The 15356-nt window shown below is 40.5% G+C and overlaps 1 protein-coding gene across 8 annotated transcripts in view; it reads left to right on the top strand.

Annotated features, from left to right (window-relative positions):
- Nucleotides 1-15356, top strand: part of ALKBH3 (alkB homolog 3, alpha-ketoglutarate dependent dioxygenase) — a 185756-nt gene that overhangs the window by 12563 nt on the left and 157837 nt on the right. For 7 of the 8 annotated variants that reach the window (XR_775775.3, XR_002786305.2, XM_064288258.1 and 4 more), the window contains 3 exons: nucleotides 33-136; nucleotides 1873-1961; nucleotides 7167-7376. Coding sequence is in view for 6 of the 8 variants with exons in the window: in XM_064288258.1 (XP_064144328.1) it covers nucleotides 33-136; nucleotides 1873-1961; nucleotides 7167-7376 (403 nt within the window). In the remaining 2 variants the exon portion in view is untranslated. Of the gene's footprint in view, nucleotides 1-32; nucleotides 137-1872; nucleotides 1962-7166; nucleotides 7377-9254; nucleotides 9453-15356 lie in introns of all 8 variants that reach the window. The other variant, XM_023550697.2, reaches the window with a different exon arrangement.

Raw genomic sequence — 15356 nt, 5'->3', positions numbered from 1 at the left:
CTTTAGTTAATGATGGTTCTTTCTGCATCAAGGGTGTGTTTGTATCCTGGCTTTGTTGACTTCAAGGAAGCAGACTGGATATTGGAACAGCTTTGTCAGGATGTTCCCTGGAAACAGAGGACTGGCATCAGAGAGGGTAAGTGCGTTTCTGAGATTGTAGTTGTTGCTGCCTGGCCTCTGTCACCAAAGTGTTTTCTAATGCTGTTGCCTCTTCTCACCACCACCGGTCTTAAACAGAGGTCTAAAACTTAACTGAGACCCTAAGGATGAGTAGGAATTAGCCAAAGGGAAGAAGGAAGAAACAGCAAGTGGAGGCCCAGAGATCAGAGAGAACATGGAAGGGGGAGGGGGGTGGAAGTTGGTTTGGCAGAACTGTGATTGACATTTATCTCCCTTTGTCTTTGTTCACTGCCTTTATTAGTTCAAGTGGTGCCAGTGTTCCTCTTTCTTCGTACAAACTTCTGCAGCTTTCTTGTTTCTCGTCCTGTTTGGCACACTTCCTTTTGCTATCCTTCTTACCTACGTTTTATTCTCATTTCTCTTTCATCAGAACAGTCTAGTCTCCTTTGGTTTCAGCATCTGCACTCTCCTGAGCTTGTGAGGAAGACACCCCTTACCTATTGCCGTCGAGTTTATTCCAACTCATGGCAACCCTATGGGACAGAGTAGAACCGCCCCATAGGGCTTCTGTGGAGCGGCTGGTGGATTCAAACTGCTGACCTTTTGGTTAGCAGTTGAACTCCTAACCACTATGCCACCAGCTCTCCAAGGTTGACACACCATAGCTTATTAACTGACTTGGCACCTATTCTGTGGGTATCCACAAGCATCAGTACCTGTTATACCAAAGATGGTCACTGGGGGGCATCTGTACCCTAACATAGAATTTTCTTTCTGGCCCAACGAGGGAATTTAAATTTTCTATAAAAAGAGGCAAAGTATACACAGGCTTCATTTTTGTGACTCAGATATGAGAATACGAGACAGCTTTTTCAGGGCGGCCTTCTTCCAAGTGTTTCCACAGGAGGACTTTCGGTGACAGACTTGGCTTCGATTATTGGCTCTGTCATTCAAAATAATTACTAATTTTAAGCAAATTCCAGTTAAGTAACTCTCTGGTCCTTGGTTTTCTTCTCTGTGTAATGGAACTAATAATAAGATCAACATAAGATTGTTGTGATAATTAAATGAATAATGCATGGTAAGTTCTTAATAGAATACCTGTTGTATGGCAAGCCTTCAGTGCATGTTAGCTGCTGCTTTATAATTCTTATTGCTGTTGTGGTTGATGTCAGTTGTGGGAAAAATAACAGACCTGTGGATAGCTCCCTCTCTACATATATTTGGATATCAACTTCTGACTAAAATCAACCACATGCTATAGTTGGACAGAGTACCTTTTTCTTCATTTGAAATCATAAGGGCTTGTATAACAATGGACACATGGATGAGCAGTTTGTCTTGTTTCTAGATACGGACGTTGGTGACACAAATTCCTGCCTATAAGGGTTAGATGCCCAAATATCCTGCATTTTGAAACCTTCCTTAGTCTGAGCCCTGCTGTGCCTCAGTGTGACTCCTTCACTCTTGTTTATGTCATCACTGACGTAAACAAACCACACACATTCTCATCTCAGTCTTAGGCAGTGTGCTTCCTGCCAAAGTGCCTTCTCTTCCTTTTGGCTCTTCCTTGTTTTACTCCTCAAACCCCAAGTTTTCTTTCAAGTTGGAACCTTGGGTCCGAGTCCACCCTTACTCTTCCTTTGTGTTTCCGAGAGCTTCTTGCATGTTGCAAGGCACAAAGTTGGGAGTCAGTAGGTACACCTTAAATAGCACTAAATCGTTTCAAAGGCCCTGTATTTTCTTTCTTAGATATAACTTATCAGCAACCAAGACTTACAGCATGGTATGGAGAACTTCCTTACACTTATTCAAGAGTCACTATGGAACCAAATCCTCACGTATGTTGGAATATTCTTGTTGGTATGGTTTTATAGACTATATACTATAAACGTAGAGTATTATAAGGAAGCTACCTTGCAGAGATGCATGACGGCTCCTAGTTCAAACAGTCCTCTGGAGTTACACATTGAGCCTTTGTAGTTTTTACCCTTTATGTGCTTTTGCTGTATAGATGAACTCGGAGGATGTAAAAAAACAGTATCTAGAGTTAACTGGAACCAGAGTCCAGGATTTTGGGAGAAAGCAACATTTCTTTTCCTAATCTTCCCCTTCCCCAAGCTTATCTGGCCGTAACCCTCCTGTGTGCTCCCTGGTATACATTTGCTGTGGGGCCAAGGTGCTGTGTCGTCTGGTGAGGTCAGACTGTCTCTTTCCCTTTCCTCCTCAAGCCCTTTTGCTGTTTGTGAAAAGACCTGTTTTTTTGTTTGTTTGTTTGTTTTTTACTTTGTGTTCATTCTTTGGCTGCAGCTCTCAGACTTTCAACTTACTGTTGCTTTGGCCTGTTTCTACTGCTTCTTTTGTTTTTAAAATGTTCCATGACACTAGATGGATATTCTAGTATGTAAATTGACAAGATATTCTAGTATATAAATTAAGCTTGTCCAGAGGATGGAGTCAGGGGCCAAGAAATAGCTCACTGTTTAGCCCCTGGAATCTTGCCTTTAGCAAAGAATGTTAAGCTTTATTGAAAGAGACATTGAAGAAAATGGTTTTGCTTATGGCATTGGGATAAACAGAAATGTAACATATTTTAGAGCTTCCAGTGACTTGTAATCACAAACTACCACTTTACTAAGATGTCCACAGATAAAACGTTGGCTAGGGCTACAATGGCTTTCTTATGTAAGGAGACATCTGGCGGCTGTGGTTTCTAGGCTGCATTTCGAATGTGACCCAGGGAAGTATTGTGACCCTTTATATCTGAGGTTGATTTGGAAATAGACAGAACTGAATTAGGCCAGTCCGATGTAGACTGCTACCCATGTTTTTGTCAAAATTAATTTACCTTCATGTCAACAGTCATAGTAGAGAAGTTGAGGATTAAATGGCCTCTGGAGAGGTTCTTTCTCATTCATCCTTGTTAATCTTTTCGAACAGGGTTTTCCAACCTTGGGACAATTGACATTTTAGGCCGAATAATTCTTTGTTATGGATTGCTGTCCTGTGCATTGTGGGGTATTGAGCAGTATCCCTGACCTTTACCCACTAGATGCCAGTAGTGCCCCCCACTCAAACGTGACAACAAAAAATGTCTCCAGATATTGGCAAACATCCACTGGGGGGCAAAATCATGCCTAGTTGAGAACCACTATTTTAGAATAAACACAAGGCACACAGGATCTGCTGAGTGAAACAGCCTCTTAATGGGGGCATTTTGACATCTCGTCAAAAGAATTTAGTGACAATCTTTTTTATGATGTAAGTAATAAGTGTTTATTTTTGAAAGTTTAGAAACTGCAGATAAGCACAAAGTTGTTGTTATGTGCCTTCTCGAGTCGATTCTGACTCGTAGCAACCCTATATGACAGTGTAGAACTGCCCCATTGGGTTTCCTAGGCTGTAATCTTTATGGGGGCAGATTGCTGGGTCTTCGCTCCCGTGGAGCCCTTGGTGGGTTCAAATGCCAGCCTTTCAGGTAGCAGCCAATACTTTACCGTTGCACCACCAGGGCTTCATAAGAAGAATATTAAAATATGTGATAATTGCGCCACTTGATGTTTTTGTTCCAAAACTTTATTTTAGGCAAATATACATAGAGAATTTTTTTCCATAAAATAAAATAATTATGTATAATGTGTTTCACATATGAGACTTCGTCTTATGTACTGTGGACATATTATCAGGAGGGACTAGTCCCTAGAGAAGGATTATCATGCTTGGTAAAGTAGAGGGTCAGTGAAAAAGAGGAAGACTCTTAATGAGATGGATTGACACAGTGGCTGCAATAGTGGGCTCAAAAATAGCAATAATTATGAGGATGGTGCAGGACGGACAGTATTGTGTTCTGTTGTACACAGGGTCACTATGAGTCGGGGTCAACTCCACAGCACATAACAGCAACAGCATGTTTCATTTACCGTATTTTTACGTAAATAATGCATGCTTTCTACGTTTGTTTGCCAGCTGCACCTTCCCCCCCACGAGGTATTTTTGTAAGCATGTTATGCTAATTTTTTTTTTTTTTTAACAGCAGCATGTAGAAAAAAATTGGCACGAGTGCTTTTGAAAATATCGTGCGAGGAGGAGGGCATGGTTGGCAAACAAAATGTAGAAGGCACACGTTATTTGCATAAAAATACAGTAACAGTATATCATTAACATGTTTTAGTATCATTAAATATTCTCCTACAATATAATATTTAATGGTTGTATAATCCAAACCAAAACCAAACCCAGTGCCGTCGAGTCAATTCTGACTCATAGTGACCGTATAGTATCCCATAATCTACGTATACCATAATTTATTCAAACAAGTCCCTTTTGTTGGCTATTAAGGGTCTCAAATTAGAATTCTTTAATTTGGATTTGGTTGGTTCATAACTTTGTATGTATTGCTTATAGATGTAAAGTATTTGTATACCACCTTGAGAAAAATCAAAAGTGATGCCCCTCTCGGCATTTTTTAAAGGGAGATTTACTAATGTATGTATATGTGTGTTGAGGGCACTTGTTTAATTTTAAAATTGAAGTATTACCTCAAAGTTAATCATAGGTTTTTAAACTCCCTTAGTCTTTGTTCAGATTAAGTCTTTCCTGAACCCTATGTATAAAAAATATAGGCTGGGAGCCCCACCAACTTGACCCCTTTCCCCTACTGTAGTCGCAGAGACACCTCTGTGATAACCCAGGACTCTACCAAACACTGTTTGAAATCCACTGAATAGGTCCTTTGACTTCTGTGATTCATATTTTCTCATACTTTTTTTCCTTAAGTGTCTTTTAAGGATAGAATGTCTTCACTGAACAGCGAGATGACACTGAATTTTAATTTAGGCATTCAGTTCTGAGGGATCTGCATAGAGTATTGGGTTGGAGAGTCTAAATTTAGTTCCACAGTTCATTATTCCCTTTTTTCTCCTTTTCTGCTTCACCACCAGAAATAACCAAGGAAAAAAATACATACCCACTTAGAAACATAATGCAAATGTCATGTTATCACAGTGCTCGGTACCTAAGCAAGTCAGGGGATTGCTAATTAGTTTCTCAGCACATTGCAGAAAAGCTGTTTTCTTCCTTTACATTCTTGTTTTCCTTATTGACTGTGTAATTCTAGTGTCTGATCTTTGTCTCCATGGAGTTAAGTTTAAAGCCATAAAATAAATAGGAATGCAGCTGCCTAACATTATTATTAGAATTTCTCTTTGGAATTTATTCTCTTAAACATAGGAAAAGTACCTGTATGATTTTTGAGTTTTGAGCTGAACTGGCTGCCATTTTCATGGCCCAGTTTTGCTTGAAAGAATAGACAAGCTGTGGTTATTTAGACTTGAGCATTCAGCATTTTCTGATAAATGAAGTGAGTTTCAAGCAAAACAGTGGACAGAATTTGCTACTAATGATAAAATTTTGAGTTTTCAAGCAAAAATGAGAGCATTGGAAAGCCTGTATCCTCTGTTTTGGGTCTTACTTAGACTTTTCTGGTGAGATTAGTGATAATATTAATGAATGTGATTTTTTTGTTATTTTACGTTGAAATGTGTCAACATTTAGAAGATCTATGTAACTAGTGAACCAGTGTTTTCCAGATGACCAGTGCTCAGTGTTACAAAATCATGCAAGGTGAAAAGATCATTCAAAATGCAAGCTAGGCCAGTGGATTTAAACATCACAGAATATGAAGAGCTTATTGATAGGATTTCAGATTCCACATTGCAGCTAACCATTAAGAAACTAGCATTTTGAGTTTTGGTATAGTATCAAAGTAGAATATCTACAATTATTTGAAAATGCTGTAAAATACTCTTTGTTTTTCCAACTACATATGTATATGAAGCCAATTGATATTCTTCACCTAGAACAATATATTGTAACAGATTGAGTGCAGAAAGAGATAAGAAAATCAGTTCTCTTCTGTTAAGGCAGACATTAAGAGATGTGTAAACCAGGGCCACTCTTCTTACCAAATGTTTGTATTGGGAAATATAGTTATTTCTCATTAAAAGAATATGTTAACATGCAGTGAGTTTATTATTGTTTTTTAAATGAGTTAATTCAATAGTTTAATTTTTTTTTCTGTTTTAATATTAAATATGCCAAGTATCAATAGCTATAGCACCTATATAAACAAAAGTTCTTTGGGGTCCTCTATAACTTTTAATAGTATAAAGGTTAAGAACCATTGTCCTAAAGGAGGCTCTTTACTGTAAAGCACTTGAGATTTCTGGGAGGAAAGACACAATTCTAGCAAGAACCTATTCAAGCTGTACACCCTAAGGTCAAGAGTCATAGCTTCCTGTAGTATACGTGACAAGACAGTAATTTTCTGCAGGTTGCAAATATAAACTCCATTAAGTGAACTCATTGCCCAATAGGAAAGGTAGTGAAATCAGTTTAGATATTCTATAGCTCACAGCTTATATGCTTATTAATAAGGGCATGTCATGATTACCGTTCTGTAGAAAAAGAATTTTTTTCACTTAAAGTTCTGTTTTTTGGAAGTTAACCATTCTGGAAATATTAAATATCTTTTTTACAAAGCAATTCTGCCATTCGTGATAAACTAGGAATAGAATGCACAGGGGACCACCCAGAAGGAAAGTTGTTGCGCTCTTCACGCTTAAGTCTGTATCTGCTATCCATCTGGTGGCATGTCACCTGTGGTAGCACACCAGATTTGGTGCTCCACTTACTGCCTTAAGGACTTACCAAGGTGCCTGTCCTGAATATGCTGACATTTGCTTCTCTGCCAGGGTCATGTATTTCACAAGGACAGGATGAGATGGGTGGATAGGCTCTGCTCCTCATGGCATTTCTGTACCAAATTTAGTACCTTTATAAAATTGCAGAGGTCACCTTGCTTCAAAAAAGAAATAATGGGAGGGGATTAAACTACTGTTCTTGCCTTCTGTTTATTGCATTCCAAGTGTTTTGCTTACTCCATGTCCCCTTTATAACTCAACTGATTTTGCTCTTTATTTCTCTTTTTCCATGTGGTTGTCACTTTGTGTGACTCTCTGCCCCATTTCTTGGCCCGTTGGTTGCAGTGGCATCCTGTGCTGAGCGTACTGAAGAACCGCATCGAAGAAAACACTGGCCACACCTTCAACTCCTTACTCTGCAATCTTTATCGAAATGAGAAGGACAGTGTGGACTGGCACAGCGATGATGAACCCTCATTAGGGAGGTGCCCCATCATTGCTTCGCTCAGCTTTGGTGCCACACGCACTTTTGAGATGAGGAAGAAGCCCCCACCAGTGAGTATTCTCCTGTTTTATGCTCTTCCTGCCTCCTGTGATTCTGCATAAAAGGTAGAGTTCCTAAAAGTTCCTATTTTAAGATTTAGAAGACAGTAGTGTGTGTTTTGTTGATGAAACATTTTCAGTTAGTTGCTTACGCCATGGCTGACTTTTGACACCCAAGGTGTCCATTCATTCATTTATTCATCCAACAGGAATTGCCACCTTTGCGTCAGGTGCTGGGGGCTCATTGCCAAGTAGTGCAGGTGCATTGATGGAAAGGATAGACAGTCCCTGTCTTCATGGAGATGTAGTCTAGCAGGGCAGATAGGTATTACTAACCACTCAAACAATTGCAGTTGTGAAAAAAATGCTGTAAGGAGGGCTTCTAAAGGAATGACCCAAGCTGGTGGAAGCAAGAAGGGAAAGGAAGGAGGCTTAAGGAACATGCCCCCGCAGAAGCCTTTATTTTAAGTAAGTGTTCTTCATGGTAATGTTGCTATTTTTCTATCAGGGAGCATCACATGCGTCCTCATTGCCTTCTCGGCAATGAAATATTAAGCTTTAACACTTTTGTAGAGAGGAACTCAAGCCAGGTTGTCAGAGGGAATGGTCTGTCCACATGTAGGTGGAAAATCAGTGACTAAACTGACTATATAATAACTTCAGTTTTTCACCCCAGTTCTTACTAGATTATGATATAGGAAGAATATTAGGGCTATTAATTTTTTTTAATCAAAAAGGGACTAAGATGTGTAATCAGCGTCAGTGGATTGTGTATGTAGAAAATGTTGAATTGGCGAATGTTTTGTCTTTCGTTTTTAGTGTTTATTCTTTTTGTAATTTTTTTTTGTTGTTGCTGTATTCTAGGTGAAAGTTTACTGAGCAGATTAGTTTCTCATTAAACGACACAGATTGTTTTGTGACATTGGTTGCCAACCCTGCAATGTATCAACGCTCTCCCTTCTCTAACCCGGGTTCCTTGTTTCCATTCATCCAGTTTTACTGTCCCTTCCTGCCTTCTTGTCTTTGCTTTTGGGCTGGTGTGCCCATTCGTCTCATATACATGATTGAACTATGAATCACATCCCTCACATCCCTATAGACCTGTCTGATCTTTGGCTGAAGGGTGAACCTCGGGAGTAACTTCAGTACTGAATTAAAAGGGTGTCTGGGGGCCGTAGTCTTGGTGTTTCTCCAGTCTCTGTCAGACCTGCAAATCTGGTCTTTATGAATTGGTGGCTATTTTGTTGTGTATTTTTATGCCACAATTTTTTTTTTTTTTTTTTAATGCGGGGAAAAAAGGACTAAGGTAGAAAGGTAGTAGGAACTCCAAGAAAAAAACAGATCTCCCCCAGATTATCTTGTTTCCAGGGTTTGTGTCTTTTCCTAACAAGATTCCCCGTCTTTCAGCTTGTAATGTTAAACCAGACCCAGTTGCTGTGGAAGGTCTACAGGCTGTTTATTGACTATGACCTAATCCAGACCACGTACTTATTAGTCAGTCAGTGCTCTTGTCTGTTCTTCATCAGATAACCTCTCTGAGAACAAAATTAATGCTGGGCTGATTTCTTGACATGCTTCCTGGGTTTCCAAACACGGTATTTTGAAGCATATTGAGTTATTTTGCAAATATGCCATTAAGTACCTTTTGTTGGTACAGTTTCTCTTGATTGGATTTTCTTTGCCTTTGTTTAGATAGAAACTTGGGGCATGTTAGGGGATTGTTAGTTGCCAGTAACTTGTTGAGTGAACTTACTCACTGAACCCTTTAAATAGCCATTGCAGTTTTCATTGGCTGTCAGCTCTCTCTGTATCAAGGAGTACTACTTGAGACTCAAACTATCCAACCTTTATCGTATTCGTTTTAGGTATGATTTATGTTTCTGTACACAGGCTTCCACTCAGTTAAATCCGGAGGTCACACCATGCGAAGAATTCATCCAGCCTTCAGGAAAACTCCTGTTATATGAAAACCAGAGAAGCATCATATATTTCTCCTTTAAGTTCAGACCTTCTCCTCAAGCCAGACATATAAAATATTGACTCTGTTCCAGGCATAGCCCTAGAAGCTGGGGCTGTAGCCATGAATGAGTAAGTTGAAGTCATCTTTCTCCACCTGGAGTTTATGACCCAGCACATGTAGTGCTGTGCCTTCCCCATGGAGCTATTCATCCCTTCTTCCAGTTGCAAACAAGCCATAGTATATCCAGTATCATCTCTGGTGTAATCTTGGTCCTCAGGTCTTTGTAGTTATTTTCTTTGTTGCTGAGTATTCAAGTATTCAGTAGCAATTTCTTTATACACAGGCATTCACCACTACCTCCCTGTTTTAAAATTTTTGGCTTATTTATGGATTTGGAGCTTAAGAACTCCAGAAGCGTGCTTCTCTGGATAATTAGTTTTACTGTATAGTTGCCAACCATTAAGCGTTAGCGATATTCTGGTGCCCAGAAATGCCCCATTTCTTGTCCTCTCCAGGCAGCCGAAGCTCTTCATTTTCTATATAAAAACATTATTCAGTTGATTCTTGTTATAGTAGTTATATTATGTAAAGTTCCTGTGAATGTTGAATTAGTGAATACCAAACCAGCCCTGTGCATCAGATGAGTCAAATTTTTCACCACTCGGCACATGCCCCTGAATGCTTGTGAAAGCATTGCAAGTATTGATTTTGGGGTTACAAATAAATTTTAGGGGGTAGGCAAGTTTGCAAATACAGAGTCCACAGATAATGAGGATTGACTCTACATGGTAATCAAGAGCTATTTCTTGGTAATGTACTTCATCTCTGTGATAGGTTGATGTGTGGACTGAGAGCATAACCAGCACATACACATTGTTTCTGAGGGAAATTGTATGGAACAAAATCTGTGTTTAAGAGGGAGACTGCCTCTTCTGAAGTTTTATCTTTTCCTTGGGGCTTCTTGGAGTCTGTTTTGATGAACACAAGTGAAAGCACAGGCCGTGAAATGCTAATTTCAAAATGTGGTAAAATCCCTTTAATTATCTGGCAGTTGCAAGAGAATCTTCACTGTAACTATGGTAGCTGATTTGATGAAAATACACAGCTAATGAGTAAGAAAATTTGAGCTCTTAAAACAAAGTCGGCTGTGGAAACGGACTTTGGAAGAAATATATGTCAGTACCTCAAGCTATTGACTCTAGTACTTTAGGGTTGCCTGCTCAGTCTTAACTGTGATTGAGTTTGATGCAATTTTTTGCGTGTCTCTCCAATTCTGGCTTTTGTTTAAGATGAAGCAATTGACTATTAATATATTTGAAATTAAAATCATGCATTAGTGACTATAGCTTTAAAATGACCTTTTTAAAAGATCCTATGTATTTTATTCTTTAGTAAATAGCACCCAAGTTTAAACTTTTGGCAAGACTCCTCCAGGTGTCGCTAACAGATTCCAGAAATCTAGGGCTTCACAAATTGAGCCAAACTAGAAGTGTGAAAGCCTTTCTTTGAGTTGACAGCCTTGGAAATAGTATTAGCATACATCATCTTTGTCTCGTTAAAAGGATCCCTTTCTGAAGGATTGAAAAGAAATGGTTATTGCAAATTTGTGTCTGCTCTTCTTTCTAACTAAGGTGATAGCTCTGAGAACATGACTCACAATTTGTACAACCCAAGGTAAAAGCATAAATTAGAAAGTCTAAAATTAGGTTACTATTCTATGTAAGGTTTGTAGGAGCCTTGACTTGCTAAAACTCTTGTGGACCTATTTCAGTAGACCACTACACATTATAGAATGTCAACAAGACATTTGGGGAGCCCTAGAGTTTGAAAAAGAAGAGGTTACAGGAGGGAATCTTTTTCAAACTCCAATTCGTGATAACCTGTCAGATGAGAACCTAACACCTGTTTAACCTGAGTCGTCGTTTCTCATCTGGAACTGACATAGAGGAGTCATGAGATTTCCCACACTTCATTCAAGTGTGCAGCTTTGAGACAGAAACACTTCTGTTTTGGGCCACTTTCAAAGAGAAATAGTCTTGATTTTTTAAAAATTCAAACTCCTCCTCCACCCCTGCAAGCAGCTGTTGGTTTTGCAGTCTGGCACCTTGAGCAGATCTCCGTAGCAGCTGATCTTCTGAAAGCTGCCCCGGTTCCACACTTTGTGTTCCTAACAATTTCTCACTGTGCAGTGATGGAAAGGAGATCTTTGTCTCTGAGCACCGGTGCCCCCTCTGATTCACACAGTTGGCTCACTCAGCTTCATGCATGCATCATCCCTGGAATTAAATAATCCACTCCTCCAAGGGCCGATTCTTTTGTCACTATCCTCTAGTCCAACTTTGCCAATTCTTGCTCACTCGTTTTGATTTTGGAGCGAATTACTATTTCCTTTAATCATCATTGCAGAGCTCTTGGTGGCACAGTGGTTTAAGAGCTCGGCTGACAACTAAAAGGCCAGCAGTTTGAATCTACCGGCCAGTCCTTGGAAACCCTATGGGGCAGTTCTGCTGTGTCCTCTAGGGTGGCTACAAGTCAGAATCGACTTGACAGCACTGGGTTTTTAATCAAAGTATTTGGGGCACAGTATACTTGCCTGATCTTACTCTTCCATTCAGCCTGATCCCTTCTTTTGTTTCACTCAAATTAAAGACTGACTGAACAGCACCATGTATGTCTTCTGGACCTTGTCAGGGTAAACTCTCTTAAGACCAAAGTAAAGCTTACCAAGTGTACTTCGTTAGATGTTTTTTTAGAGACTAAGAACCTTTTTTATCCTATCAGGTTGGGTTCATTAAAGCTTTTTACACTCGTTGTCCCAAACCCAGTTGTACTTTTCAAGCTGCATCGTGTCCCCGTTGTAAAGATTAGTCTGGTTCTTTTCCTAGCTAGCTTTAATTCTATACTGAAGAGCAAGCTGGAAAAGGAACTACAAAAGCCTTTTGGCAGGCTGCTATTTCTCTGTCGGTTACCATGGAAACAATGATGGCTGAGTGGGGAGGGGGGTTATTAGATAATAGCAGGAAGTTTGTGATGCACTGGAAATTTAGATGCCAAAAGCCTTGTTTTTCTAGCCAAAAAACACTCCTGGATACACTGTGTCCTTTATCAACAGAATGCTGCAAATGTGAGGGGCTTCTCTTCACCTCAGCGTGACTGAGCTGAGACAAGCTGGGCATTTGTCTACCCACTCCCCTCTCTAGCATCCTCTCAAAGATACAAATCTTGTTCATATCACTGGAAGAGACGGTTATAAAACCAAGTCAAATTGTAGAGACTGTGAGAGCTGCTTTTGAACTGGACTTCACCGTGCGTCCCTTGCTAATTGTTTTTCACTCACTACTGGGCAGGATAGAACATAAAAATCAGTCTGATCTCAGACTGATAAATACTGCTGTTTTTTCCAGGACTTTCAGAAAAATTGGGATATTGGAAGCCAGAATAATGTGGCACTGAAGAGCTTAAATGAGGAGACTGGGTAAAACTAGAACGGTGTGGCATTTCACGGCCTAGTGACTGAGCCTCGCCCTGAGCCAGTGGCCCCATTGCTGCTCTTCCTAGCGTCCGGGCCCCTGAATAATCCACCTTCTAATTACAGCATCTGTTCTGAGAAATTCTAAGAAATATTGAAAAGAAATTGTTTATAACTGTGGTCTGTTTTAAAAACACCCTTATGAAATTTAGAAAATCAGGTTTTATTTCCCATTTCTGTCCCTGGTGTTGGTAAAAAGGCACTCATCTGCCTCATGTATATGTCCTCCTTTTTTGTAAATGGGGATCATAATTGGTGGCTGTTTCAGGGGAATAATAGAAATTTTCTCATGAAACACACCATGAAAGTTGTTGCCGGGATCAGTGAATTTTTAAGCTGTTACAGATGGTAGGTGCCATGGTGACTTTCAGATATAGAAACTGGAAGAGGAAATGAATAGCAGTGAAGCTAAACTCCAAGGTTTCCACGGCCTGTGAAATAGCATTCATTGAGGGAGTGCAGGGGAGCCTTGGAAACCCTGGTGGCGTAGTGGTTAAGTGCTATGGCTGCTAATCAAAGGGTCAGCAGTTCGAATCCACCAGGCGCTCCTTGGAAACTCTACGGGCAGTTCTTCTCTGTCCTATAGGGTCGCTATGAGTGGGAATCAACTTGATGGCACTGGGTTTTGGTTTTTAGGGGAGCCTTGGGGAGGGTAAGATGACCTATGGATCAGAAGTGGTGATTGAGTTTTGGAGCTTCTAGCTCTAGGTTCATTTAATGGTTTGGAGAGTACGAGTGAGTGAATAAATGAGAGAGAGAGAGAGAGAGAGAGTGTGTGTGTGTGTGTGTGTGTGTGTATTTAAGTTGATAAAGATAGGTAGTCCTGATAGGACTTGAATTATCTTTAGACTCTGATCTTTTGGAAGTTGCAATCATCATTTGCTTCCTTCAGGCACTGACTAGGCTAGAATCCATGCCCTGACTGAATAATTTTTGCAAAGAGCTTCCCTCCCAATCTTGTGTTGTCAGTAACAGTACTTATAAACTTAGGGGAGTGACCTTTTCCAACGTAATTTGTTTTTCTGCATGTGCCATGATTAGGTAAGGGGTCTGCTTGCAGACCAGAATTTTTTTAAACCTCGTCCCTATGGTAGAGTTTTTTTCTCTTCTTTGCCATACCCTTAAGAACTGCTCCTGAGCCTTCTGGCAATTGTCTCATCTCCCTCAAGTCACCTTTTCATGGAGGATGACTGCCCAGCTGAAGTGGAAAATTGCTTAGTGTGCTCTAGGGAGGAGAAGGAGGCCCCTCACTGGAGCAGAGTGAGTGAGTGTGTGAGGGGAGTAGCAAGTGATGGGGTGGAAGAGTGGGCAAGGGCCAGGTCGCGCGGAGACACATGAGCCTCAGGAAGGAGTGGATTTTATTTAAGCACATTAAGAAGTCTTTGAAGTGAGTTAAGCAGAAGAGTGACATAATCTGATTGAAAATTTAAAAAGGTCACAATTGCTACTGTGTGGAGCATGGACCAGAGAGGTGCAAGCGTAGAAGCTAGAGGACCAATTAGGAGATTGTTATACCTTATGTATACTGTGGACCAAAGTGGGAAAGGAGAGGAGCAGGCAGATTCAAATGACATGGGTTCAAAGCAGTAGGGACTTTTAAAGGAGGCATGGGTCTGAAAGTGTTAACGAAGAGCAAGGATATCTACTGCATCACCTGGCTCAAGCTCCACCAGATGTTGGAGACATAATTACCTTCCACATGAGAGGGTTTGGGGGAACTTGGAATCTTGTAGGGATAGTCCAGTCTCGGCTAGGAGAAGAAAGCAGAGTGAACCTTCAGAACACATTGAGGTTGAAGACATAGGGGAGTTTGCTTACCACTGAATGGCAGTTGCAGACAGCACAGTGGAAGGGTACAGGATGCACAGAGTGTTGGGGATTGTGCCTGATAAGGTTATGTGCAGGAACACTTAGGGAGTGAGTACTCTGGTATTAACACATGACTGGAGATGCTCACGCTTCTGGTGGCCACTCGGGTCGGCTGTGATGTTAGGCATGGTGGAATTTGTTCTGTGTGCTCGTAGAAGAAGAAGGACATTTGTTTCTGGTGCTACAGTCTTGGGTGAAAGCTCTTTCAGGAGAGCAGTTACTTTAAGCCATATTTTTTGGTAATATCATATTACCAAGAATTGAATCTTCATGTATTTAACTCCTCTGATTTCAAATGTGCATTTAGAGTAGCTGGGATGGCTGCTATGGTAAATGTGAAGTACAGTTTGCCCCTGCTTATATTCAGTAACTTCTCACCCCCATTCTACCTCTCGTATACATACCTCTTAGTATATTGACAACAAATTGTCAGCAGGTACTTCATTCTGAATTTCGTATGCCTTTCAGTGTGTCCAGTCCAGACGGAAAAGCAGGAGCCCACTTACAGGCTTGGGCTGCGGTACTATATTTTAGATTCCTGCAGAGAGAGAACCTCCCAAGCCCTATTCTCTAAGTTAGCATGGCCTTGGTGAGATCCTGCATTATAGAGCTATTAAGAAGGTCACTGGACATG

This window comes from Loxodonta africana, chromosome 7, assembly GCF_030014295.1.
Source record: "Loxodonta africana isolate mLoxAfr1 chromosome 7, mLoxAfr1.hap2, whole genome shotgun sequence".
Taxonomy (NCBI): Eukaryota; Metazoa; Chordata; class Mammalia; order Proboscidea; family Elephantidae; genus Loxodonta; species Loxodonta africana.
Note: the sequence above shows the minus strand (reverse complement) of the source record. Positions and strands in the feature narration are given on the sequence as shown.